General features: G+C 36.9%; 1 protein-coding gene across 5 annotated transcripts in view; it reads left to right on the top strand.

Annotated features, from left to right (window-relative positions):
• Positions 1 to 27,773, top strand: part of LOC131683386 (very long-chain-fatty-acid--CoA ligase bubblegum) — a 122,554-nt gene that overhangs the window by 70,420 nt on the left and 24,361 nt on the right. For all 5 annotated transcript variants that reach the window (XM_058965318.1, XM_058965319.1, XM_058965317.1 and 2 more), the window contains exons 3-4: positions 10,217 to 10,351; positions 10,507 to 10,717. In XM_058965318.1, coding sequence (XP_058821301.1) covers positions 10,217 to 10,351; positions 10,507 to 10,717 — 346 coding nt within the window. The remainder of the gene's footprint in view (positions 1 to 10,216; positions 10,352 to 10,506; positions 10,718 to 27,773) is intronic.

The raw sequence follows: 27,773 nt of genomic DNA, 5'->3' as shown, positions 1-27,773 counted from the left end.
TTTGCATGTTTAGAAAGTTTTCTCGTAGTAAAATTTTCTACAACTTTGTCATTGACGTAATGACTCTATCTTGAAAGTTAGTAGAAATACATTTTATATCTCACTTTTAGGTGGATTAATCACAATTCAGTATACATCAAAAGAAGGGAGCTTACATTCCAAAAAAGTATTCCTAACACACCAAATCACTATACTCAACTCCTAGAGCACAATTAATTAAACGCACGTTTTGCTACCATTGCGACCACTGTGCATTGGTGTAGTTGACAGCGGTGACTGCAGTGCCTTAAGAGTCAACGATGTATTTGCAGGAGGATTGGTTAGAAACGTGGTGAGCTCAGGGTCATTCCGCTGCTGTTTGGCCATCGTTTCGAAATCGATGGGTTCGTTGGCATTAGTGATGGAGTCGATTCGGCGCAGCATGGCAGCGACTTTTTTTTTTCTTCGCCGGGCACATGCCGAATATCCGTCGTATATTCGCTGATAAAGCTGAGATGCCGCTGTTCTGTTGGATTAGCTCGTTCGGGTCGCTGCTTGAATGCTGTGGTAAGAGGTTTGTGATCCGTATAGATGCAAAACTCACGGCCGGTTAGATGATCCTTGAAATGTTTCATACATTGCATACAACTCCCGCTCGTAGGTGCTAGCTTTTGCTTGCTGGCATTTAACTTGCAAGAAAAGTACGCGAGGGGTTGACGGCCTTTCTCGGTGATTTGGTGCAATATGGCGCCGATTGCGGTACCTGATGCATCGACTTCGAGTGCTAACTTGGCATCAGTACAAGGGTGAGCGAGAAGAGCTACATTAGCCAGGTCCTGCTTGCATTGCTGAAAGGCGGCTATCGTAGTCTTATCCCAATTCAACGGTGTTTTGTCGTTCCGGGCATTTCCTTGAATCATGGCTTGAAGGAGTTGTTGGCTTTCTGCAGCATGTGGAATGAAACGGCGATAGAAGTTTATTGTACCCAGGAACCGCTTCATCTGCTTCGCCACGACTGGCCGTGGGAAATTTAAGATAGCTTCAATCTTGTTTGGCGTAGGCTGGATGCCATCTTTGGTGATTAGGTTTGCAAGAAATACCACCTGGGGTTGACCTATCTGGCACTTGCCGGCGTTGATGGTTAGACCATTTGCTTTGAGCCGTTTAAACGCCAGTCGAAGGTGCTCCTTGTGTTGTTCGATGCGATACAAAGGTCATCGACATATGGAAAAACAAAATCGAGGTCGCCCAGGATGTCGTGAAGGTAGGCTTTTGTAGCGTCTGTCCTGCATTGCGGAGTCCAAAGGTCATGTACTTGAACTCGAACAAACCAAAAGGAGTTGTATTCGCTGTTTTCGGAATGTCTTCGGGTGCAACGGGGATCTGGTGGTAAGCCCGTTGCAAATCGATGCACGAAAATACTTCCATGTTATGTAGAATGTTGGAAAAGTCCTGAATATGCGGTATAGGGTAGCGATCAGAAACAGTAATTGCATTTAGGTTCCTGTAATCCCCGCAGGGGCGCCATTTCCCATTTGACCTTTCACCATATGCATAAACTCTTGGAAGGTTGGCAGATACCTTGCTCCATCAAAAATCTGAACTCTGCTTTCGCTTCGTTCAGCTTATCGATTGGTAGTCGTCGAGGTCGAGAAAAGACTGGTTGCCCTGTGGTGATAATTTGATGTACCGTGTTGGTTTTTGTGGGACGGTGGTTCATGTTCATGATGGTGATATCGTGATATTCCTTGAAGATGTCGGCAAAGGGCAAGTTCACGTCAAAAGTGGTGATAGTTGGTTCAGAGACGGCGGTGATGTTGTTTATTTCCAGGTTAGTTTGATTGTCGATCAGTTTGCTGCGTTTCAGGTCCACCAGCAGATTATAGTGTATCAAAAAATCTGCTCCGATTACACTAGTTTACAAAATAAAAATAAAAATCTGAACTTTAATATTCACCATCTGATGTAAAATTTCATGCTGAATCCGAAAATGAGGTCCATAAAATTTACAGTAGAACAGTTTTCGAGTTACAGTAATAAAATGAATTTCACCTTTAAAATTAAAAGTGCGTTCAGTAAAATCCAAATACCTTCGGTTATAGTGCATCGACATGAAATATTATTATGTTGAATTAAAGGTAATTGAATGCACTTTCGATCGATTGTTAGAACATTTTGTTTTAGTGTGACTACTGGTTCTGGCGTTATTTACGAATCCTTTTTCTTGATTTTCCGTCATTTTTTGAAGAAAAATATGCGTTTGGTCAATATTTTGGGCAAGATAATGCAATCCTAAAAATATATTTTTATGGGAAATTAAAGCCTACTTATAACTAATGAAAATAAGCACTTATTAGTTCAAATCGGATGGAAATTGTGAAAGTTATTCAATTTTTGTAGAATGGAGATATTTGAGTTTCTCTGGGTCAACTTATTCAACCGTCTCGATTCCAATTTTTTCTAGGCTTTGTTTCATAATATATGAGGGACTCTCTGTCAGAATTCTGTTAAACAAGCAAGTTGAAGAATATTGAATGATTTTAATGTGGGGTAAAATTCGAATTCGTTTATCCAAATGATTCAAGACTTCTGATAATAATAATTTTAGGCTCAATGAAATTATAAGTCATCGAATGATTGGTATTGGTAATATAAAATAACACTTTTATAATACAAAATTCGTTATAAAATAAATCCTCACACGTCATAAAATTCGTTTTTTGAAACGCTAGCTGCTCAACTGGATTTTGTACAATGTAAATACAAACTATACGAATCCGTATAAATATGTGATACTACATACGTCAAGTATTATAAAATTAATAATTTGTAAAACTTTTAATTTGTTATCCTTCACAGAACATCTAGCAGTTTGTGTTTTGAAATTATGTAGCACATCGAATAAGACTTATTTTAGGTTTGAAATCTCAAAATCTGAACTTCAGAATGATCTGAAGAACGTAGAATATTTTGTTAATGCACTTAGATGTTTTACGCAATATATTGTAGTATGTTGAAATTTTGTGAACCTGTACAGTAAAATTGGTACATCGTAGATGTTATTATATGACATTATATGAATCCCATATAATTTCAAATTATAAACTTCAAGACGTTTTAATAACATGAAATAAATTGTTAGTACAACAAAACGTGACGAAATAGGTGGATAAGTCATTATTCGTGAAACTAGTTTCCGAATTTAACATTTTGCACCGTCATAAGCTTCCGATGTGTGTATCCAGGCGTTGTGGAGCGTGAGGTTTATAACGTTTCTTGAACATAAAATAAAATAATAATAACATAAAATTGGAATCGAGACGGTTCAATAAGTTGACCCAGAGAAACTCAAAAATCTCCATTCTACAAAAATTGAATAACTTTCACAATTTCCATCCGATTTAAACTAATAAGTGCTTATTTTCATTGGATATTAGTAGGTTTTAATTTCCCATAAAAATATATGTTTTAGGATTGTATTATCTTGCCCAAAATATTGACCAAACGCTCATTTTTCTTCAAAAAATGATGAAAAATCAAGAAAAAGTTCAATAGATTCGTAAATAACGCCAGAACCAGTAGTCGCACTAAAACAAAATATTCTAACGATCGAAATTGCATTCAATTATCTTTAATTCAACATAATAATATTTCATGTCGATTCACTACAACCGGAGATATTTGGATTTTACTGAAGGCATTTTTAAATTTATAGGTGAAATTATTTTTTTTGCTGTAACTCCAAAACTGTTGTACTGTGAATTTTTTGGACTTCATTTTCGGATTCAGCACACGATTTTACATTGAAAATGACCACCAGCTTACTTAGTTCAGAAATGCTGTAAACTAGTGTTATAGGTGACTTAACATCGGCGATGGTAAAAACCCATACACAAGGACGGCGGAGGCCAATGTCGATAATGAGTCGTTTAGTGCCGTATGGTTGAATTGTGCTCCCATTAGCGGCAAAAAGTTGGTTGGATTTCACAGGGTGGAAAAGCTCGCGCGGTGACGGGGGAACTAAAAAATTTGTCAGCACCAGTGTCGATGAAATATTGTTGGGAGGTTTGCTGATCGTGGACGTGTATTCTCTGGATATTTGGTTTTTGATTCAATTCGAGACTGTTTATTTTAAGTATATTTATTGGTTCGGGCAAGGGCTCGGACATTAGTTTTTTTTAGGGTGTGTGTACACGTTAAACCTGTTGTCGTAAAAAATGCAAGGAATGTTAGGATTGTCGGTCTTCTGTTTCTCGCACATCTTTGCTAGCGCTCCATGGCGGTAATGGAACCAGCAAATCCAGCGGCGGGGTGCTCTTGATCGCGATGATTCACGTCGTCCTCCTGGTGAACGTTGTCGGTGGCAACTTGCTGAACGTCCTCGGTTTCGGGAATTTCCGGAGAAGACTTCTTCAAGTCGGCGGGATAGGGCTTCGATGTGTTGCTCCAAACTTGAAATGTAGGTTGCCTCAGAAGATTTTATCGCTGCAACTTCGTTTTGTGGGGCCTCCATTATTTTATCGGCGACTTTCGCTTGCTCATCAAGCGGAGCGGATGGCATCGAAGCGATGATCGATCGAACGGTACTGGATAAAGCGCGTAGCCACAGGTTCGAAAGTACTGTATCTGTACAACCATTTCCTCCTAGACGTGGCATTTCTGAGAGCAGAACACTCGGTTTTTGGTCACTCAGTGTCATTCCGGATAACAAACTAGAAAAACGTTCTATGATGGCTGCCTTGAGCGATTATTAGCGGTCGTTGTTCACTGATTCGTTGCATTTAGCAATGGCGGAGTGGACGAATTTTGCACGAGGTCCAAGTGCAACGATAACTTTATTAGGTTTACACTGAACCCAGCTTCCTGGCAGATAAACCAAGTGTCCACGTCGTCCGGATCGAAATCAGTGTAATTAATTTTCGCGATCACTGTTTGCGATGCCATCGACGTGCCACTAGTTGAGCCGATTTTGTTGTCTTCGGCATCAGTCACATTGCTGCCATTGTCAATCTTGATTTCTTCTTCGGTCATGGCTGATTCACTCGCGTGGTTTTTTGTATAGGTTTTTTTTCGCTTTCGCGGATAACAGTTTAACGAAACTCGCCACTTCGATTGTTAGAAGCAAAACTATTGCTACATCACGTAGGGGTCACCAGATTTTGGGGGATCTTTTCGGATTACGCTTGTGTCTTATCTTCTGCGGTCAATTTATTACTAATCTAGTATGTACAAATTATCTACAGATAAGTGCCTGGAGGTTTCACTATAACTTGGTGTGAGTGTTTGTCTGGCTGGCTGGTACCTATCGATCGGATGATCGGTTAATTGTAGCTTTGTGAGGGTTTCCGAGATTGGGTAGTTAGGAAAGTGATATGATGCTAGGAGTGAGATTGAGAGTGAATTACCAGAGCGATGATGATTACGGTGATGTTGCTTAGGGTTGCCATGGTGGATCGCCACAAGAGTTTTTATTAGCAGATTCGGATCAAGTTGCAGCCCGCGCATGCTTGCTTCCATCGACTGACAGTACTTTGTTCATTATTTATACTTTTTATTTTTGACCGAAGAAAGACTACGTAATTGCATCTAAAGTTCATAATTCTATTATTATAGGTACACCCAAAATCGAAATAGGTTGTATTTCTTGCAAGGGTCTTTGTCTTTTTCACGAGCTATAACACTTTACGTCTTTTTACGCGGTTTTTATACTCGGTTTTCATGCGGATTTTTGAATTTGCGCGTTTTTCTAAAACCGCGTAAAAATCACGTTTATTAAAAAATCCGCGTAAAAGAACTGCGTTAATTAAAAAATCCGCGTGTAAAAGTGAGTTAATTAAAAAAACCGCATAAAACAATTTTTTTTAAAAACCGCATAAAAACATTTTTCATATCGATTTGGTTTCCGCAAAGTTTTAGTACCATTCAAACCACGAATCTTTGAAGAGTTTTCTATTGAACCCCGTTTCGAATTCCATTTTAACCACTTTAGTTTCAGCTGCATGTAATGATTAAGACAAATACGAGATCAGTACAATGGCACAGTTTTACCACAGATACCATTTGTCTATAATGCTTTACTGTGAAGTTTTGTCTCATTCCTGACGTTCACCGTAATTTTTCGGGAAGAGGATTCAGTTATTATTAATTGTTTAATAATAACTGAATCTAATTATTTATTACAAAACTAAGAATTTTATTTCCTGTGCAAAAAAAAAACTAAAACCGTCGTCTTTGTCGCTTTTTGACTAATTAAAAATCATTTTAAAGATAGCTATTTTGTATTCTTTGAGTTTAATCTTGATTTTCAATTGTGGTGTGGGGCCCTATTCTCACCATCACATCACTCACGAGTTACGAAAAGGTATTCCGAGAGATATTTTAGATGAGGTAACTATTGGGTGATCGTCGTCCGAAAAAGACGGTCAGGATTTACTAATTCTCGATGATGTTTTCGTGCTTAGACGACTCTAGCAAAGTATCATTAAACTGATAAAGTATCTGATTCGGTTAGCATCTTAATTTTTTTTAAGGGGTAGTCCCATTTTGGGAACTTGGCAGACTTTGTAGAAGAGTTGGTTTGAAGTAACTTTGCTCACAATAAAGAATATTGAACATAACAATACCTATGATCCAAATGTCAAGTTTCAAAACGATCCATAATTTATTCTTCAACATGGGTTCTAGGTCATTTAGCCGAATGCTGTTTGGCGAACGCCGCACAGTGATCACCTTTTATACAAAAGTCGTACAAAACCTCAAAACATTTTGGTAATTTTGTGACGCCAATGTGGTTTTCATATTTGATAATTTTTTATTTTTTGTTCACCTCACAATTTCGGCACTTAGGGTGGTTTAAAAATTCAAAATTTGCGAATATAAAATGCACTGTATCTAAAAATTTATTTTCAAAGAATTTGATTTAGTGAATTTTTAGTAGAATACGCATTTTTTTCAATTGTTGATAATGCTGAGAAATATTTATAAATTTTATTACGAACCCTGGGTAATCAAACACTACCGTGCGTCTCCTTCAGACATATCATGAAAAATCAGCATTTTTCATACCTCGGGGTAGAAAGGGGCAAAACAAGACATTCATTTTCGGAAAGTGCACTAATTTTCAAGTGTCATTAACTACAAGCGATCTTTCCGAACTGTTTCAAAAAAAACTACAGCCATTTTGAACATAAGAATTTTAATTTAATGCGCGATTTATCCTACATGTCTGAGCGAGAGGAAAGGCTTGTATCGACGAAATTGAATGGCAAGTATAAGTCCAGCGAATAACTTTCCAAATGAAACTAGCTAGACCCTAATCGGAATCCTAACTAAAAAGATATATTAATTTGAATAACACAAGTTTCAATGCAGTTTTTTTTCCAGAATAGATCATCAATTTTGCCTTTGAAGTTCTGTAAAAAATCCAACTTTCGTCCTAAAGACCAAATGTTTTGAGAAGACTCTATTCAACCTGTTTATAAATCGACAAAAATGTTAAACAATGAAAAATTTAAAATAAAACTTTGAGGTTTTTTTCGGCTAGACGACACTGCGCGCCGTTTTGCCGAAATACATTTGTCCGAAAGGGCCATCCGGTAGAATACTGTCATTCGGCCGAATGGGTCATTTGGCCGAATGGGTCATTCTAATTTAGCCGAATGAGTCATTTGGCCGAATGGGTCACTTGGCCGAATGGGCTATTTGACCGAATGGGTCATATGGCTGAATGAGTCATTTGGCCGAATGGGTCATTTGGTCGAATGGGCCATTTGGCCGAATTGGCTATTTGGCCGGAAGGGCCATTCAGCCGAAAACTGTTTGGCCGAGTGTCATTTAGCAGAATATACCGTTTGATTAACCAATTATTGGTTGTGTGGAATTAAGATAAGTAACTAAAGTTGTGGTAGCGAAATTTCAGCCATATTAAATATTTTATAATATTGAGTCGTAGAGAAAAAGTTTGAAATATTTAGCGGAATCGTTTATTTCTAAAATAAAAGATTAATTTCAAATTCAATATAAATACTTTTTTATTAATCCACATTTAATACAATATAAATCAATCCTTAAGCAGATTTCAGGCGATGGTTTTCATATAGTCTTCGATGGTATACTTTTCATAATTATTTACTATCGTTAGAAGTTTGGCATCCCTGCGCTGATATTCCTGCTTTTTACTAGTTCCCCCTCCTGCCAAATAAACATCTACTCGAGCTGCTGAATAGCTATGTTCTAATTGTAATTCTGCCATCATTCTGATAGGATTTACATGTTTTTCTCCTATTATCTTTGACCATTGGCTATGCCAACCTTCGATTTTGTTGGTAGTCCTGGGACTATTACATTTTCGAAGACCGACCATGAAGATGGAGGACACAGCGGCTGGCAGCGTTCGGTTTTATTGCTCGCTTTTAATCGGCAAAGAACGTAAACTTCTTGAAAATAATCCATCACCGGACGCGTAGTCTCCGGAATGCGACTAGATACTATTTCCAAACCTCGGGGTGTATCACGAGCAGGAAGGAACTAGTCTATATGGATTTATATGCTAGATAGAACTCGCTGTCAGATGACCTAAATAGTTGCACTAATAGTTTTTGTTTTTGTGCACATTTCCATAAGTGAAAGAAGCTTGTTTGGCATCTGGGAATACATGGTGAAACGCATTAATGATCGATTTTTCGAAATCGGTTAGAATGAGAACAGGAGCCAGATCCGTTTCAAGGTTGTTCACTGTGTTCAACATTTCTTCGAGAACCCGTCGATATAAATTTCCGTTTTGTGGTCCTTAAAGCGTAAAACATTGGATCCTCAGCTCTTTGTTTAAAGTTGGATCAGGCTCATGGGGATGACCAATTTGGCCTTGAGTTACAACAATGTGATCTTCACGGGTGTGCTTGGTTATTATTCTTGCTGGGCAGTTTTTGGTGGGATTTGAAGTGTGATTTCTTCGCCCACATTCCCAATAGTGCAGATCATCCACCTGAAGTTTTATATTTTTTTAGTATTCGGAGTTGCATGAGAAATTGAACAATTAATACTTAGGCGTTTGTTCCTAACATACAATATTAATTTATTAACTAATAGAACGTCCTCATCCCGGGAGCTCTTCAATAGTTCACAAGCACGATTTTCGTTCTCCATCGCCTAGAAATGATCTTCCGTTCGCTATTCAGACTGAACAAATAATTCTTACATCTTGGCAAACATTGTTTCATTATTCCATGGTACCCTTAAATGGTTGCTAAGTAACGTGGTATTTTTTCCATAAAACAAACAATGTTTGAAGATTTAATTATAGCAATCATTGACAAAATATTTCAAGCACTTATAACACGTTTGTTTTCTGTTAGTACAGTAATTAAATTGTCTACTGTTGTTCTACGAAACCTGTGTTGACATTCATTAAAGAATCATGGAAAACCAATTAGAAAAAATATCACGTATTTACAGAAAATATATTTATGTATATTTATGGCCACCATACAAACGAAAAATTGTCATGTCGAGGTCGCTAAACTACAGTAAAAGGTTAAAAATAACGACATTTATTTGGATTAACCTTCCGGAAGTCGCGCTAGTGCACTGAGTGCACGCTGCTCTGAAAATCTAGCGAAATCGTCTTGGCATATCAGCGGCTGCTCGCTCAGTGGGCCATTTGCGCGACTTCCGGAGGGTTAATGGATTCAAGAATAGTGAAAGCTGGTTTGCCTTCTTTGTAAGAACTAAGCGTACTTTTTCTACATTGCAGTAAGTTCATGTGGATGAAAATTTTAAAAAGGTTTAGCAAGAACAGCTCCTGTTAAAAAGAAGAAAGATAACACGATTTTTTTAGATGAACTTTCACAAAGAATACAAGACAAATAAATCGAGTACGATCTCAATTAGTGTGATTTTGGCGTTCGGCCGAATTGCATTCGGACAAAAGGTATTCAGCCGATCGACATTCGACCGATCGACATTCCGCCGGAATTCCATTACCGGACAGCCTAAGACTGATTTGTTAATATGTACAGACTGGTCTTATTAGTTAGATACATTATGTTTCCTATGTGGAAATCGAAAAGAGGATTAAACATAACGTGCTTAATGATATACCATGGGACATATTTACTGATGATCACGCTCGTCGATCCTAGATAGTAGACATTATTCCCGGTCTCATCCATCGTATGTTTTGTAGCCATTTGATTACTAAGTGAATAGTACAAAAAGTATTTTTTCTTGCCTTTTCCAGGGAATACCGAGAGCGAGTACACAAGATGGCCAAAGTGTTTATCAAACTTGGACTGGACTCGTACCACACCGTCAGCGTGTTGGCATTCAACAGTCCCGAGTGGTTCATCTCTGAGCTAGCTGCCATTCATGCTGGGTAAGTGTAATCGGTTCAGCCTGTCGCCATCGTCCCTTATCGAAAGACAAACCATCCGGAAGGGCGGTATGACTGGTGCTAAATAATACCTAATCAAACTTCTCACCCATTATCGCCCCTTTTTTCACACGTTTATGTCTTTTTTCTTCTCCCAGTGGTATTATCACCGGTGTGTACACGACAAATTCAGCCGAATCGACCCGGCACGTGCTGGAAAGTTCCCGGACACAAATCGTGATTGTAGACGATGCTAAGCAGATGGAGAAAATCCATTCAATCAAAGACAGTCTGCCACATCTGAAGGTCGTCATCCAAACGCTGGGCCCGTATGCGCCGTACGTGAAGAAGGAGGACGGATACTACCGGGTGAGTGTTATCCACTAAGGGTCCATTTAAAACAACGTAAAGCAAAAATTGCCCAAAATTTAGTTCCTCCTACCGCCATGTCACAAATTGTCTCAAATTTGTTTATCCTCCCCTAGTACGTACAGAATGTGAAAAAAAATCTTCAGTAGAAACATTTTACGTAAAGTTCTAGATTACTCCCTCTCCTTCATACACCAGCACATGTCATATTTTGTCATACGCCCTCCTACTCACCTTCAAGTGGTACGTAATTTATGAATGGTCCATAACCCGTGTTTGGGGAGAAAATTGATCCTTTTTTCTTAAAGTGTGCCCCGATGGATTCTCACGAGTCGCGACCGAAAAACAAGACAAGTGTTTTGAGAATTTCGAGATCCATAGATAAGTTATCGTTCGAGAACGTAGAAGTTTGGTGGATTTTGATAATAAGTTGTAACGAAACTGACAGCCACGGTCTGGTCTAACTTTTAATTTGGTCTGTGTTAGGTCAGACATTTTATTGATATTGACAAAAAGTGTCTTTTATGTTTAATTATATTTTTCAAATCTGGCAAAAGTGATAGTAACTGAAGAAATTCTCTATAGAATCGAATCATTATCTCACTTCTTGAGATTTTGCTACTTAGTCTGCTCTGACTTAACACTGACCATTTATAGTGGGGAAAGTTTATTGAATTATTTTTAGGGACAACTTTTTAACCAAGCACGCTGGTAGGTGAATTGATGCAGTTTTCTTATATCAGTTCAGCATCGGTTTTTCCCACGAGCATGCTACCGAGGTGTGAATATGGTTGTGAATGGTAACTTGTGCTCCTGCTTCTGCTTTCTCAACTATAGAGCTGTGGAAATGTGATGCAGTCAACAGACATTCATTTCCGCATCATTCATCTTTTATCATCCGATCTAGGTGGCGTAGACGATATTTCGTTCATGCTGATGGAATGCGAAAGTATGTCCCAGAAGTATGAACAATATACGTACTTCTGTCAACCTAGACGAAAATTGAAAGGGTTTACTTTCGACTTGCTCTGAACCGGGGTATTTGTTCTACTTGGCAGAAATAAAAATGTGCGGGTTTCGGTACCGGAGCAAATTGGAACTGAGTGTTCCGTAGCACCATTCCTTCAGGAGCGATTGAGCTGTGCTATTTGTTTCGGATTAGATGTCGGACTGGTACACCATTGAGAGTTTCTATATGTGCACAAAACGAAATATCGTGCCGTAATTGGTTGTACGTTGTGCAATATATTTGAGTAACTCAGTCAATATTGATGTACCTCGTATGTGATTATTTATTAGGTTTTAAAGTGGAAGTTTTAAACAAAACTTCGCGAACTATCTTATACGCATTGTTGATTGAATTCAACATATATCCAACAGAACAATAGATTGAATTAGTATGACTAATACAGGGCCGTAAAGAGAAAATCTTAGTGCGGGGGGTAGGGTCCAATATAAGGGCTTCCTCCACTGCAGATTATTCGACCATCAAAATGTTCATTGGAAAAATAGTTCTCTGTTATGTATAGTGCATAGAATCTTTATAGTTATGCTCCAGTTTTTTTACTGCTTTTGTATATAATATAGTTGATTAATGAAAGATCCAGATTTGAATAAACTTAGGGTTGTTAATTTATTGAAGTTTTTCTCAATGCATCTTCATGAGCATGTAGTTGATTTGCCATAATAAGCGAAATTGCACAGAGAATCATCGAATGAAACTTCAATTTTTTCAATACGGTTTCAAAAACGAAAATACAATTAAGTGTTTGACCAACCAATGAATGGAAATAAAATAAATTTTAGAAAATATAAAGAATAAAAGTTGGAAAAATTATGAATAAAAAAAATACTTGAATGAAAATGAAATAAAAAAAATTAAGTGCTTATCGCTCTGTAGCCCAACTCCAACTTTTAGTGAGTTATGGGAAATTCGTTGTAGAATTTCAAATCACGATTGAATGTTGTCACTACTACGAAAGTCGTTTCGTAACATTTCCATTTCTTATAGGACGTTGAAATGCGTAACTTTCGTGAAGTGGCAATAAGTTTTTCGGTTTTCTCATAACAAAAGCAATTTCCAACAGCTTCTTTAACGAAATTTTAGAGAGCAGTGAGTTAAAAATGAGGAGGTAAAAAAGAAAAAAAAATAAAGCGCAAAAAGGGGAAGAAATTAGTCAATAACGTAGCAATATCAAAAATAGAAAGCCTTATGTAAGCTTAGAACAATGGAAATCGGAAACATTAAAATTATGGAATAAATGGAAATTTCAAAAATGAACGAAATAAAAAATAACAAAACCAGTAAAAGATGAAAACATGATCAATAAAATATGAGAAATAAAGAAAAAAACCACCAAAAAGCAAAAAAAATATGAAAAATGAAACATAAAACTAGAAAAACTATGTGCAAAAAAAATAAGAAACTGAATATTATTATTTTTACCGAGAGTTGTCCTACTGCAGCTTTAGAACAAGGGATCGGCAGGGCTCTCCGTCAGAATCACTCACTACAATTGCAGACGAGACGGGCTAATTCATCCACTAAAACACTGCTTAACGTCAATTTCAGCCGGCCGTGACTCTGAATGAGATATTCATTTTACGGTTCAGATATGTGCGGGCCTAGGTACTTCACGTTCGCGTGTATTATCGCGAAGAGCTCGAGGGTTTGTGCGTTAACGGTCGTGGGCTAACGTGCACTTCGCGTGTATGAATTCGATTTTATGACCGTGTATCCTTTCGCATATTCGCGTGTGTTCTTGGATGATCGCGCGCGGGCCGTGAATCTGATGCTGACTTTTTGGTATACGGTTCAGATGCTAGAAAAAAGTGATTTTTGCCATATCACTATAGTGTTCACGGCCATATCGCCATGGAACGTGTTGTCTAGTGGATATGAGCGTTATTTTTTGATTGGTCCATTTGTTCGCGTTTGTAATTTCGTGCTAAAACGTTTACTTTATTACCGGGGTGTTTGGGTTTAAACGTTTGTATGTTAACGTGTTTGTCTCATGTGTATGTATGCGACATCACAGGTATAAATTCGATTTTATAATCGTGAGGATATTGACACATTCAGATGATCACGCGGACCGTCATTCTGATATTTAGTTTTCGGTGTACGGTACGGTTCATATTCTGACAGGGTGTGAGTTACCCCACATTACTAGAGTTCCCGGTCATGTCGTCATGAACGTATTGTCTAGTGGATATGAGAGCTTTATTTTCTAATTGGTTCAATTGATGGCATGGACCTAGACTTCTGGGAGAGACCGATCGATGATCGTGCGAGTGCGAGAGTTTGTACATGGAGGTTCACGCTTGAAACCGCGTTTAAAAATTTATAAAAATGTGCTATGCTGAGACGCTCATTTTATCACAATAATGTTATCACATTTGCGAGAACGCGGGTGTAAGATACGTGGATGATCGCGAAGGGCTATAGCATTTGTATGTTAACGTGTTTGTTGCATGTATGTGACTTCGCGTGTATAGATTAGATTTTTGTCGCCATGGTACGTATTGTTTAGTGGATATGAGCGCCATTTTTTTACTTTACACCTGAAGGCATTGGACTTATGCTATGTTTGCAGGATCCCGGGCGTAGGTATGCGTGGAAGATCGCGAAGGTCTCGAGTGTTTGATGTTAACGTTTTTGTCGCGTGTGCTAGCGTGTATGTAACTTCGCGTGTATACATTATTTTTTAGAACCATGTGGCCATTCGCATGTTCTAGAATGATCGCGCGCAGACTATAAATCTTATAGTTAATTTTTAGTGTATGGTTCAGATGCTAGAAGAATTCTTTTATTTCACTAAAGTTCCCGGTCATGTCGTCATGGAACGTGTTGTCTAATGAACACGTCATTTTTAATTGCTCTAACTAAAGGCATGAGTTTAGGATGCTAGGTCCGAGGGTAGAGACTTCCGGACGTGACTGTTTCATGATCGTGCGAGCGATGGGTTGTTGCCTGAGACCGCGTTTGTGGATTTATAAATGCTAAAACGTTAACTTAATTACCGGGGTGTTTAAATGTTGATGAGATCGCAGGCGTAAGTATATATGGATAATTGCTATGAGAGTAAGCAATTTATTGTTTTAGTGAGTGTTAGTATGAATCTAATTTAAAATATAGTATTAAAAGGAAAAATAACATGCCGAAAAAAGGAAATAAATTAAGTGGAAGTAGAACTACTAGAAGCACAACAAAAACAGACCAATGAAGTAGAATAAAAGAGCACATGTAACATGTAATCAAACTACTTGAAATAGTCTAAATGTCAGCAGATGATACTTGTTTACCACTAACGACAATTGCATTCTGTTTGATTTTTTTTTCATACTATGCTGACCGGGAATGAATGATTCACGTGCGTCGGTAAATTAATCGTACCTTAATTTATCCAATCCGATCTTCCCGAATGAATCAAATCGAAAGCACAAATTGAATACCGGTAAAAAGTGACCAGCAAATCCTAGGAAGGATTACCCACTATTCTTTCATATATGTCAGTTCTGCATCCGTTCCCCAACCCAGCTGTCACAAATGCACAGACGAACACATACACAGGTACATATTCTTTTTGCGGTATCTTGTCGTATCTAAATATGGTTTTCCTTATGATCTTTATCCCAATGAACGTGAAACTATGGATTTTCTGTTTCTTTTTATTTGCGGAATTATTTAAGATTTAAGAAGCCTTCGTCTTTTTGTCTCCCTCCCCTAGGTTGCAGGGTTTGACGATATTGCAAACATCATCAAGCATATCGCGTGCATTAGTGCTAAAGAACTTCTGACAGACAATTGCTTTAAAATGGTTATTGCATTACGCCTCGAAAGTGGGGTGTCAAGGAGACCGATAAGGCTTATGGACCTTTTTATGTATGGTGTTTTTGTCACACTCTGCACAAACCCTAGCTAACGCTCAACTATTAGTCTGAGCGCGCTGGCCTGGCCGACTGGTGGGTCGGCGCGGATTGACTTTTGCTGTGGGCCGTGTTTGCAGACATTGTTTCACAGTTTAATGGCAGTGCACAGTGGTCGGAAACGCCAAAAACGTGAACTTAATTCACTGGAGGCCAAATCATCGAATATATTTACAAGGTGTCTTTGGAAGAATTGTTTGTATGAATATTCCCCACAATCTGATAACAATTGAAATTAGGCATGGCTTACTATGATCGAACTAAAAAAATTAACTTTTTATACTGACGACGTAGAAAGTTGGTGTCTTCGTCAAAGTTTTAGAAATGCTCATAGTGAAGAATATTGTTGAATAACTTAAGCTTGTAGGACTAAAAGTTATCGAGTTATAAGGCGTTTCCTATGGCAACCCCCTTAAATCAATTTTTTTTAATATAACTTTTTTTATTGCGACTTTTCGTACAAACTATGTTCAAGACAAATGTGTAGGTATCAAAACTACATAATATTGTCGAAGACTGTATGTAAAAATACTCATTCGTGTCAAAGTTATTGAAGATTTTTACATTTTTTTGCGCCAACTTAACCAAAATGCACAAACATGCACTTTTTTAACTGTTTAAACTATGCACAATAAAGCTAAGAAGGTTCTAGAACCCTATGAATAGGGTAAGTTAACTTTATTATGTTTTTTGACTTTTTCCATACAAAAATCAGCAAAAAAAAAATATTTTTTTTTTATTTTTTTACCCCAATTTTTTAAATTTTTGATTTGATACTCAATTTCAAGTATTATTTCAACTTATTCCTGAATAATTCAGATTTTTTAAACGAGGGAGCAAAAATATGATGTTTTTAATGTCATTGGAGATCCCAAACTAATATATACTCAAATAGACATGTCATAATGAATTTAATGCTCACAAAAGGATGGAAAAAATAAAAAACATGATAAAGTAAGCTTACCCTATTCATAGGGTTCTAGAGTGCCACGCACCAAATCTTCTTAGCTTGATTGTGCATAGTTTAGACAGTGAAAAAAGTGCGTGTTCGTGCATTTTGGTTTGCACCTTTCTTTCTGTATAAGAATGAAAGGTGCAAACCAAAATTATACAAATACTTATTACGTATAGTAGTTGAAGTTGGCGTAAAAAAATGTAAAAATCTTCAATAACTTTGAAACGAATGAGTATTTTTACATACAGTCTTCGACAATATTATGTAGTTTTGATACCTACATATTTGTCTTGAACATAGTTTGCACGAAAAGTCACAATGCAAAGAGGTATATTAAAAAATTAGATTTGAGGGGGTTGCCATAGAAAACGACCACCAGACCAACTTTCCACGTCGACCAACTTTCCACGTCGTCACTAAAAAGTTAATTTTTTTAGTTTAATCATAGTAAACCATGCCTAATTTCAATTGTTATCAGATTGTGGGGAATATTCATACGAACAATTCTTCCAAAGACACCCTGTAAATATATTCGATTGTTTGGCCTCTAGTGAATTAAGTTCACGTTTTTGGCGTTTCCGACCACTGCACAGTGGTTTAAAACGCGAAAAACGTGATCGTTTTGAATAACTCCGAAATGGTTTGTTATAGCGATATACTACCTTCGGATGAATTTATGATAATGAGATGCCCCATCTTTTTAAGTCAAAAGTTTGATGATTAATCCTCCTATAAGTGAGATTCAAAATTTATTTCTCGTATAATTAGAGATAACGAGTTGATGTATTCGGCAAAGTTGTAGTAAATTCTTCTACAAGAAATTTCACTGACAGTAGTCTATCTTTAATAATCTTTGAGATATAGAGCATTATTAGATAAAATACCAAAAAATCAATATTTCCATTATAACTTCTTTCCAAGATTTTTTGGAAGTTCAAAATGTTCTACAAAAATGTCACAATTAATGGAATACAAAATTTCGTTCAAGGAAGCAACTTAATATGTTGAGCAGTTTCTGAAATATTTACGATTTTTGTTCGAAAAATGGCCTACTTTGCCAACAAATAACTCATGAACGGGCAAAAACGGGCAGACCACTCAGTATGCATTTGAAAGTAGAAGAAAGATGCTAGAAGGTTCTGTATGAATCACTTGTATCCGGTTGTATCCATGGCTCTGGTAGCAGGATTTAAAGAATATCATTTAGCTGTCTAAAATATGTATACGAAATATATTCGGTAAAGCTGTTAAGATAAAGTGGTGGTACCTTCGGCAAAGTGCTGGGGAATATTCTTCTTAGAAACATTGCCGAAGACACCGGTTTTATATCTTTACTAGTTTCTTAGATACGGTGCATTATTTATGGAAAACCTACTAAAGCGATTCATTTGGTAATCGAGCATGCTTTGATTACTTGTTTAGCACTGTTACTGTTGCATAGTGTTACGTCAGACTTATTAAGCAACAAAACTAGTTTGTTAGTTCAAATGATTTGTATTTGCAGTAATCGCGGTGGTGGCCAATAAACAAATTTTTATAAGGCTATTGCTTTTTCTTTCATATAACAATGTAAATTCAACCGCCAAGTCATTCATAGCAAACGTAAACGGTTTGCTAATACTGATGATCCAAACCCTGGTACTACATTTTATTGTGAAACTTGACCTTCAGTGTTGACAAACTTTGCAGCCGATTGCAGGGCTATCGTACCGCCTACTTATACTTAAAATCGTTCCTGGTTAAGATTCGACTATATGGCTCATAAGACAGCGCATTACTCTTTGTACCACCGAACAATGCACTGTGTCTAAAAAACCAGTTAAGATAGAAGGTTGCTGTCTTCGACAATGTTTCTTGTGAGAACATTTCCCAAAACTTTGCCGAAGATAGTTTCACACTATCTGTTCAGTTCACCGAATATGTTTCGTAAAAATATTTTAGACTACTAAATGATGTTCTTTAAATCCTGCTACCAGATACCATGGATACAACCGGATACAAGGGATTCATACAGAACCTTGTAGCATCTTTCTTCTACTTTCAAATGCATACTGAATGGTCTGCCCGTTTTTGCCCGTTCATGAATTATTTGAGTGCGAAGTAGGCCCTTTTTTGAACAAAAATCGTAATCCTCAACACATTAAGTTTCTTCCTTGAACGAAATTTTGTATTCCATTAATTGTGACAGTTTTGTAAAACATTTTGAGCTTCCAAAAAATCTAGGAAAGAAGTTATAATGAAAAAAATGATTTTTTAGGTATTTTCTCCAATAATGCTCTATATCGCAAATATTATTAAAGATAGACTATTGGAACCTTCAGATAAGTTTCTTATAGAAGAATGTACTACAACTTTTCCGAATACACCAACTCGCTATCTCTAACTATACGAGAAATAAATTTTGAATCTCACTTATAGGAAGATTAATCATCAAAGTTTTGACTTAAAAAGATGGGGCATATCATTGTCATAAATTCATCCGAAGGTAGTATATCGCTAAAACAAATTATTTCGGAGTTATTCAAAACGATCACGTTTTTCGCGTTTTAAACCACTGTGCACTGTGCAGTGCTGGTGGACAAGGCTCACAGTGGTGGTCATTGTGTGTCGATTTATCGATTGACTTCGTCGTGCACAAGCTAATTACAGAAATGTTCAAGTAGAAACCTATTAGTGGTCGTTTTTGTAATAATTGTAGTCGTTAGTACTAGTGTACAATTGTCATATGTCTCTCTGTGTATGTGTTCGTCTGACTGTTCATGACAGATGGGTCAGGGAATGGATGCAGAACTGGCGTATATTATAGAATAATGGGTAATTTCGATGTTCAATTTGTGTATTCTATTCGATTCATTCGGGAAGATCAAATTTGATTTTTTAAGGTGCAATTGGCCACTTCATGCCTAAACATAAATAACAACATTTTTACACGTTTATATCTTTTGATGTAGGCAAGATATGCTCACATGAACAAGTAAGACAAATAACTGTGAATATTCTTTTTCATTTGAGCACTAACAGTTGTAAGCATTATCCGTAGAACTGAAGTTATTGCAATTATTGTGATTGGATTCCTATGGAACAGTGCTGCCAAAAGCAGTTTAAGTTAACGGTCAAAATGAAATTTTGATATATCTTCGTTGTCTTGAAAGATAATTAAAAACTCATAAGACCAGGCACGTAGCCAGAGGGGGGGCTAGGGGGCTAAAGCCCCCCCCGAAACTTTTCAAAAATAAATTTAAGAAGCAATATGTTTTTCGGTAACTCGTAAAAAAATTGTATCTTGTTTGGTTTCAACAAATTAATGGGAGAATGGTGAGGAAGATTGCTATTTCGAGCCACCGAAGACATCGGTCACGATATCTACTCAGTATGCCGAGTCTGATAACACACTTCCTTTCATATTGTGTGACTCGTCGGAAGAACAAAAGAAACTGTTACTTTAATTCTTTTTTTTTTATAATTGATAAATTTATTTAGGCCCAAATGCGGTAGCTCGACGAGGCCGATTGTTTGTTTTTTTACAATGAATAAAAAAAAACAGCTACATTAAATTTTTGGTCTCGTTCAGGCGCAGCTTTCTGCTGCGTGTTGAGATCCTTTTTCTAGGTGGCGAAATATTGCCAATGTTGTCCACTGCAAGTTGAGGTTTATTTCGTTTGTCTTCTTTCGCGTTATCGTTCACGTCCATGTCCTCATCCGTACTACTTTCCTGCTGCTCGCAATCGGATGTTCCAGTTTGCGTTTTACTCTTAAGGGTCGTTTTATTATGTTCGTTATCGGCATTCGTTTCGTTGTTGTTGTTGCTGGTTGTTGGTTTTGCAGCTGTTAGTGGTTTAGCGTAAGATGGTTCTGGGCTGATTTCAGTTGGATTGGTTAAGTTTTCCTTAACAGTTTCTACGCAAGGTTTTCCGAGGTGCAGCTTCTTCGTGCAGAACTGGCACGTAGGAATTTGCCCTGGGTACGTGACTAGCGATGTTTGATGAATGAGAACATCGTCACTTCCTAACGCTGTGACGGTTATGTATGAGGGAATTGGCTTGGTCACACGCATTCTCACCACACGAACACCGTTAGGGATGCCCGGGAAAAAATTCTTCCAAGTCTCATGTGTAACGGAGTCTACTTCTCCGTATTTTTGCAAGCATTTTTTAATCGCGCCGTCAGGGGTACGCGTAGCCAAATCATGGACACGAACTTCTACAGCGCCGTTCTCGATGTATACGGGAATGCTATATTTAACATTGCCGCATTCGGCGGTGTGCTGCATGTTGTTTCGCGAGGCGAATGACTCAGCTTGGTTAATGTTATTGAACGAAATCAGCACGCAATGTTTAATATGATGCATTTGTAGGGTTTTCACTTCAGCCAGATTGAGTTTCATCTGCACTTTTAATAACTGTTCCACTTCCCGAATGGCTGGTCTTACGGGGCATTTCGAAAAATCGACAGCAACACAGTTCGGCCGTATCTGGGTTGCTTTTTGCTGGGCACCGTCACTCATCACTAAATCGCACAGTAGGTATAGGCTATTGTTATATGGACTGCTTGTGTGATAGGCACCGATTGATTTGATTGACCGTTTCACTTGCGCGGGACGATTTTTTGCTCCTGCTCAGGGCGAGATGTGAAGACAAACTGATGACTTTAATTCATGCTGGGGTAATCCGTCGGATGATTGAATCGTAAAAGCAAGAAGTGGTGCTCCAGCCAAACGTGGAGGCTATTGACTTCTGGAATTTTTGCATAACCGAATTTCATGATGGGAAATATTTGCTGAAGGTGAAAATAGAGGTTATGCTTACGAACATCGCCTTTAACGAGTTCTACCTTGTCAGGCATTCAGTACTTATGTTACTCAACAAATTAGCCTAGGCGAAACCAGTCATTTTGCAACTTGTAACACGTGGTTGATTCTCATATATATGGATGATGAGAAAATCAATGTTCGGCTACAAGATCTGATACCTCTAACTTGAACCGCGGGCGAGCGACCAGGAGGTTAAAGCCCCAATAAACAAGCTTAACTTCTTTGAACCGTGGCCATTAAAAGATTCCTGTCACATTTGGAAAAAATGTAATTTATTATAAAGGACACATCTAGGAATTAGACGGGTAGGGTCAGCTAGGATTTCGTCCTAGCTGACCCTGCACGCACAAAACACAATGCGATAATATAATCATACACGTTACATCTTTGCACATCCATAGTCTCCAATACGATTACCTGAAAAACAAACAATTGCCAAATTTGTGGCTGCTGTTCATATAATATTGACGGCAAAAACTGCCTCTAGTATCTCAAAATTAACAGTCAGCATCATCATTGAGGAAGTCGACACTTGTGGCCCGTAAGGGGACAAAACAAAAATGAAATCAGATATTCGCGAACTGCCATGTCCATGGCAGTTACCACGATAATAATACGGAAGTGTACAAGATAGATATGAACGACCACCAAGACGCGGTTGGTTATGAAAAATATTTCTCAATCAGTAAACAGGTCAATCGCACGAGATCTGTTGGACAACCATTAGCGTTTTATCATTTTCATTGTTTACATCGTGGAAATATATTAAAGACTCAAGGCTTCATTTAGCTAATGCATTGAACCGACTCAAGTAAACGAATTGTATAATAAAAAAATAGAAGTTTCATAGAAAACTGAGTACAAAAACTGTCCCAAAATTAACATTTATCGCTAGTAATGGTATCTAACAATACTCATTTTATGCTAGATATAATAGATTAGAGCAATGTGCGCTTAATATAAACGTCAAGCATCTTCCAAACTGTTTTCTTACATTCTTTAGCTAAAAATAATTGACATGTATTTTTTGGTTTGGCTAAATATTATATTTTTTTCAAGTTATTCGCTTTTGAACTTTTGAAGTCTATAAAATTGAACATTTTTCAATCACTGATAACTCGGAAACGACTCGATATATGGAAAAAAATATTAAATAAAAAAGTTGCGTTTTCAAATAAGCTTACCAAAAAAAAATCACAATTTTTTTGTTATATAACTTATGAAATTTGCAATTACTTGAAACAAATTGAATTTTTTTAAGGCTGGACCAAATTTTTTATTTATTATTTTCTTTAAGTATTAAAATCGTGTTAAAAAGATTGTGTAAAAATTTGGCAGTGGAATTCTTTGCGAGATATTACAATTATAAACATAAAACATGGCAATTTTACACTAAACGCCCAGCGAAAGGCCTGTTATAACTGAAATGTCTCGTAACACTTCGAGTTCCATTCTGAATTTTTCACATAATCTTCTTAATATAGTTATGTAATCAAAATAAATTTGATTTCGGGGGACTTTAGAAAATATTTGCTTTTAACATGAGAATACCCCCAAAAGTCTTAAATTTGCAGAATGCGAGTCATTCCACGATTTACAACTATAATTTTAGTTCCCTTCAATTTTTTTGCACTCTTTAGCTGAAAATTATAGACACGATTTTTTTACTTTGGCTGAATTTGATTTTTTTTTTTTCAAGTTATGAGTTTTTGAACTTTATAAAGTACTAGCTAATACCCATCGCACGTTGATGCGACTTTCAACGAAATAGGAGGAAACCATAATTTGTTCCGAAGCGCCTTCTTGTAGGCAGATAATCCCCACCAATAGCACACAAACACGCTCCATAACAAATTCCTACTATACATAAATTTTTACGGCAATTGTTTAAGCCGTTTGGGAGTCCATAAATCACATACATACAAATATCGACTTTTAATAATATAGTGATTTTTTAAAGTTTTATAAATTTAATAGAATTGGACATTTTTCATTCCCTCATAACTGAGAAACTATTAGATTTCTGGAAAAAAGCATTAAATAATAAAAGCTGCGTTTTCGGAAGATCTCGGCGGATTTTTTTTGTAATATTTGTTTTTGTTAAATAATTTATGTATTATGCAAATATTAGTAACAAATTTTTTTTCAGGGTGGAGCCAAAAAAATCTTTTTAGCTTTTTCAAATAATTTATAATTATATCGAGAAGATTGTGTACAAATTTCAGAAAGAAATTCGAAGTATTTTACGAGATATTTCAATTACAATAGGCCTATCACTAGGCGTTTGGTGTAAAATTGCCTTGTTTTAAGTTTATAATTGTAATATCTCGCAAAGTATTTTGATATCCACTCCCAAATTTTTGCACAATTATTTTAACATGATTTTTAATATTTAAAGAAAATAATAAGTAAAAAATTGGTCCAACTTTAAAAAATTCAATTTGTTTCAAACAATTGCAAATTTCATAAGTTATATAACAAAAAGAAATTGCTATTTTTTTCAGTGAGCTCATTGAGTACACAACTTTTTTATTTAATATTTTTTTCCATATATCGAATCGTTTCCGAGCTAGGGGCAGATCACTCGAAGAATGTATAACAAATTTGCATCAAATTAGAAAAAATGCATTTAATTTCCATTTTTGCATCAGCTTTGCACTCCCTCGCAGAAAAGTTTGTTTAACAAACGTACTACGCGATCCACTTTGTCCGACGTTTTGTTAAATGTGGGGCTAGTTTTTCTGTAGGGTTTTGACGTCTTACACGCAACGCAAACAACATTGCACGCAACGCAAAAACATTGCACGCGACGAAAAATACATTATGAATTTCTATTTTGATGGAAATAAATGCATTTAATTTCGCTGATTTTTAAAAATGCATCACAAGTGATCTGCCCCTAGTTTCCGAGTTATAAGTGATTGAAAAATGTTCAATGTTATAAACTTCAAAAGTTCAAAAACTAATAACTTGAAAAAAAATCATATTCAGCCAAAATAAAAAATACGTGTCAATTACTTTAACTAATGAATGCAAGAAAAATAATTGGAAGGAATTCAAATTTTGATTGTAAATCAGACGTGGAATGACCCATATATTTTGATCCTATTGATCACCAAAGATCCTCCTTCCTAACTGGGGTATGCCAAAAAATTATGTTAGCATGATGCATTAGAACTGGTAATAGTTACAGGACGCCAGATCAAGAAAATAGAAGTTGAACCATCTACAATTCGTTTGCTAAATCAGAAGATTTTGTGCAAATTTCGACATTCTCTTCGATCGAACATTTTATGGATATTTTTCTACTCATTTCGATTTAGCGTCATCTACACCTTTTAAACGTGTAGCTTAGAACACCTTGCGTTTTCCAGCACCGTCAAGGATTGTCATATTCGGTTAGCGCATAAATACTGAGAACTCTAGAATATCCATTGTTGCATAAAAATCAAATTAAACATCAATAATTCGTTGATGTACTATAGCCTTTCTTGTGACAAAGAACATGGATTGTCTTAGATTTGGCTTTGTTTTCATTAAGAACTTTTCAAAATTTCGTTTAGTTTCTAGTGACAATATGAAGTAATTAGAACTAAAAGCTTTATGCAGGGGCGGGTAAAGCGTAGTTGGTAAATTGATTACCTTTTACGCAGCTCATCACGGTTCGTTCATCAATCCCGCACATGTAGGGTTAGAAATTTTTCTAAAGAAATTTTCTAACCCAAAAAGAGGCGAATAACCATAAGGTTAAAACATGTATAATCGAAATAAAAAAGCTTTATACAATAATTTTTTAAGCCCCTCCCGAAATAAACTCCTGGCTACGGGCCTGCATAAGACCCATCAATTTCGATTGCTTACGATTACATTTTTCAAATAATTGGACTATTGTGAAACTGCACGAATACACCTATCTTGATCAAAGCAAGTTTTACGTTTTTCTTGACCCCAACAGATTTAAGAAAAAATAGTTTTTGAGAGCTATATACTCTAGAGAAAAGTTGGGCATGAAAGGGTTAATTTACCGATGCACGCGAATGATCCATTTCCGGTTAGTATAGCTTGATGAAATCCTAGCAGAATGCAATAGTCATTAATGGTAAACAAACATAATTTGCTGGCATTTAGTTGAGTTAAAGTAGTTTGATTGCATGTTACATGTCTTCTTTTCTTCTACTCCATTAGTCCGTTTTTATTGTGTTTCTATTAGTTTTGTTTCCCGCTACTCATGTATACCAAAAATAATATAGGTCAATTTACACACTTCTAATTAATCTCTTTGAATCTTTTTTTCTTTATTCGGCATGTTTTGATTACTTTTATTACTCTATCCTAAATTAGATTCATTCTAATGCTTATAAACACAATTTGCATATTCTCTCGCTACATCAACAATCTCTCCCACTCCAAACGTACAAACGCTCGTGGCCTTCGCGATAGCATAAACTTGGTTACAATTGCGAACATGAAATTTCAATCATCTACTCATCGATTTCGTCTAAATTAAAACACCTCGGTAATTAAACCTCCGGAAGTCGCACAAATAGCCTACTGAACGAGCAGCCACAGCTGCTCTAAGACGATTTCGCTAGATTTGCAGAGCAGCGTGCGCTAAGTGCACTAGCGCGACTGCCTGAAGGTTAAGAGAGCATTGTAGCGGTCTCGAACATTAACCCACCGCTCGTGCGATCATGAATCGGCCACGTCCGGAAGTGTCTACCCTCGGTTATAACAGCCTAGAATCATGCCTTCAGTTGGACCATACAAAAATGACACTCATATTCACTAGACAACATGGCGACATGATCTCTAGTGATATAGGGAAACTGACTCTCTTCTAGCATCTACCTTACACTAAAAATTAAGCATCAGATTTACGGTCCGCGCGCGATTATTCAAGAATACACGCGAATAGCGAATGGCCGTACACGCTAGCCCAAGCGAAGAATACGTTAACATACAAACGTTCGAGCAATTCACGATCACACTATAGCGCAATTAGTGAACACCCACGCCAACTCAGACAGATATCATTTCAATGATGGTCTTGGATCTGCATGCGATTGAAAAAATGTTTAATTCATGTATTTTAAATACTATAAGTTCAAAAATCCAATTGAAATATCACATTGAAAACCCAAACAAATATCACATTAGCAAACGTTTATGTTTCGATTATTTTTCACTTATTGCCGAGCACATTTTTCGAAGAAATTTTACTTTGCTGCAATATAAAGTTTCAGAGCGATATTGAAGTTTTAATTTCAATGTTATTTTATAATAATTTTTTGCGAAATAACATTTATCGGAATTACTATTTCTGTTCAAAATCCAGATCCTCTCTAGAACTCCGAGCCCGGTGGGAAATACTCCGCTCTTCTGTCAGCAGGCCAGCTAATACGAAAAGGAAATTAGTCGTGTTCTTACTTACAGATCGAAATATATGGATCAACTAGGGAATGTGCCGGATAACTTAACTGAAATCCGAAACCGCTTAGTTTTTAATGAATATTAGATATTTACTGGACCCGTTCAACCAAATATAACTTTATATTTTAACACTTTCTAAATATTCGAGTGATTTTGTAAAAAAAACTTCCAAGGGTCTGGGAAACTATAGGAAAAATAAATAAGCGCTTTTCTTAAAATACCAGGAAGAATTTTTGACCTGGGAATGTTCACTCGTCACCACATCACCGATTTCAAACAGTAACAGACAGAAACAGAAACACCAAATCATTTCCCCATAAAGATTATCTCAGTGAAACCCTAATGATATGAATTAACCTCCGGCACAGACATTATCTTTTCCCGCGTTTGTTTTCGGAAGTGCGAAGAAGAATGCAATAATAATGTACTGTCTGTCCGGAGTGCCAGGTGTAGGTTAGGGATTCTAGTTGGTGTGAATCATACGTGTATTTACGAAATACGGGAATATCTCAGCGAAACCCTGTTTCCCCTTTGCCGCATACCTGAATCTTCATCATCCAACCATAATTACCGGCATCAGTGTGTTACATTTAAACATTGACTCTTACTTCACGAATATTTATGGTTCCTAATACTGAAACCCGGGGCCATCACCTACCATTTTCGCCGACACGCGTTGTTTTTAAACTCCCGTCGCGGAGAAAAGTTGAACCTAAATCGAAATATGTAATAAAAACTGGGATTTTTCGCTAGAGCGGGCGAAGTTGTGCTGGGAGGTGTTTCTGATAGCCTGAGGCGGGGGTGGGGAACAATCTTTATTTAACTTCTGCTTCATCTCTCTTTTTTTGTGCTTGCCTGCTCAGACCGTGGCGCTGGAAGTTGGCAATGCCGGTATTTTTTTCAGGAGAGGGTCGGTGCTCGTTGAGTTTGGG

The sequence above is a fragment of the Topomyia yanbarensis genome, chromosome 2 (assembly GCF_030247195.1).
Source record: "Topomyia yanbarensis strain Yona2022 chromosome 2, ASM3024719v1, whole genome shotgun sequence".
Taxonomy (NCBI): Eukaryota; Metazoa; Arthropoda; class Insecta; order Diptera; family Culicidae; genus Topomyia; species Topomyia yanbarensis.
The sequence above is the reverse complement of the archived record's forward strand: the minus strand, read 5'-3'. Positions and strand labels throughout refer to the sequence as shown.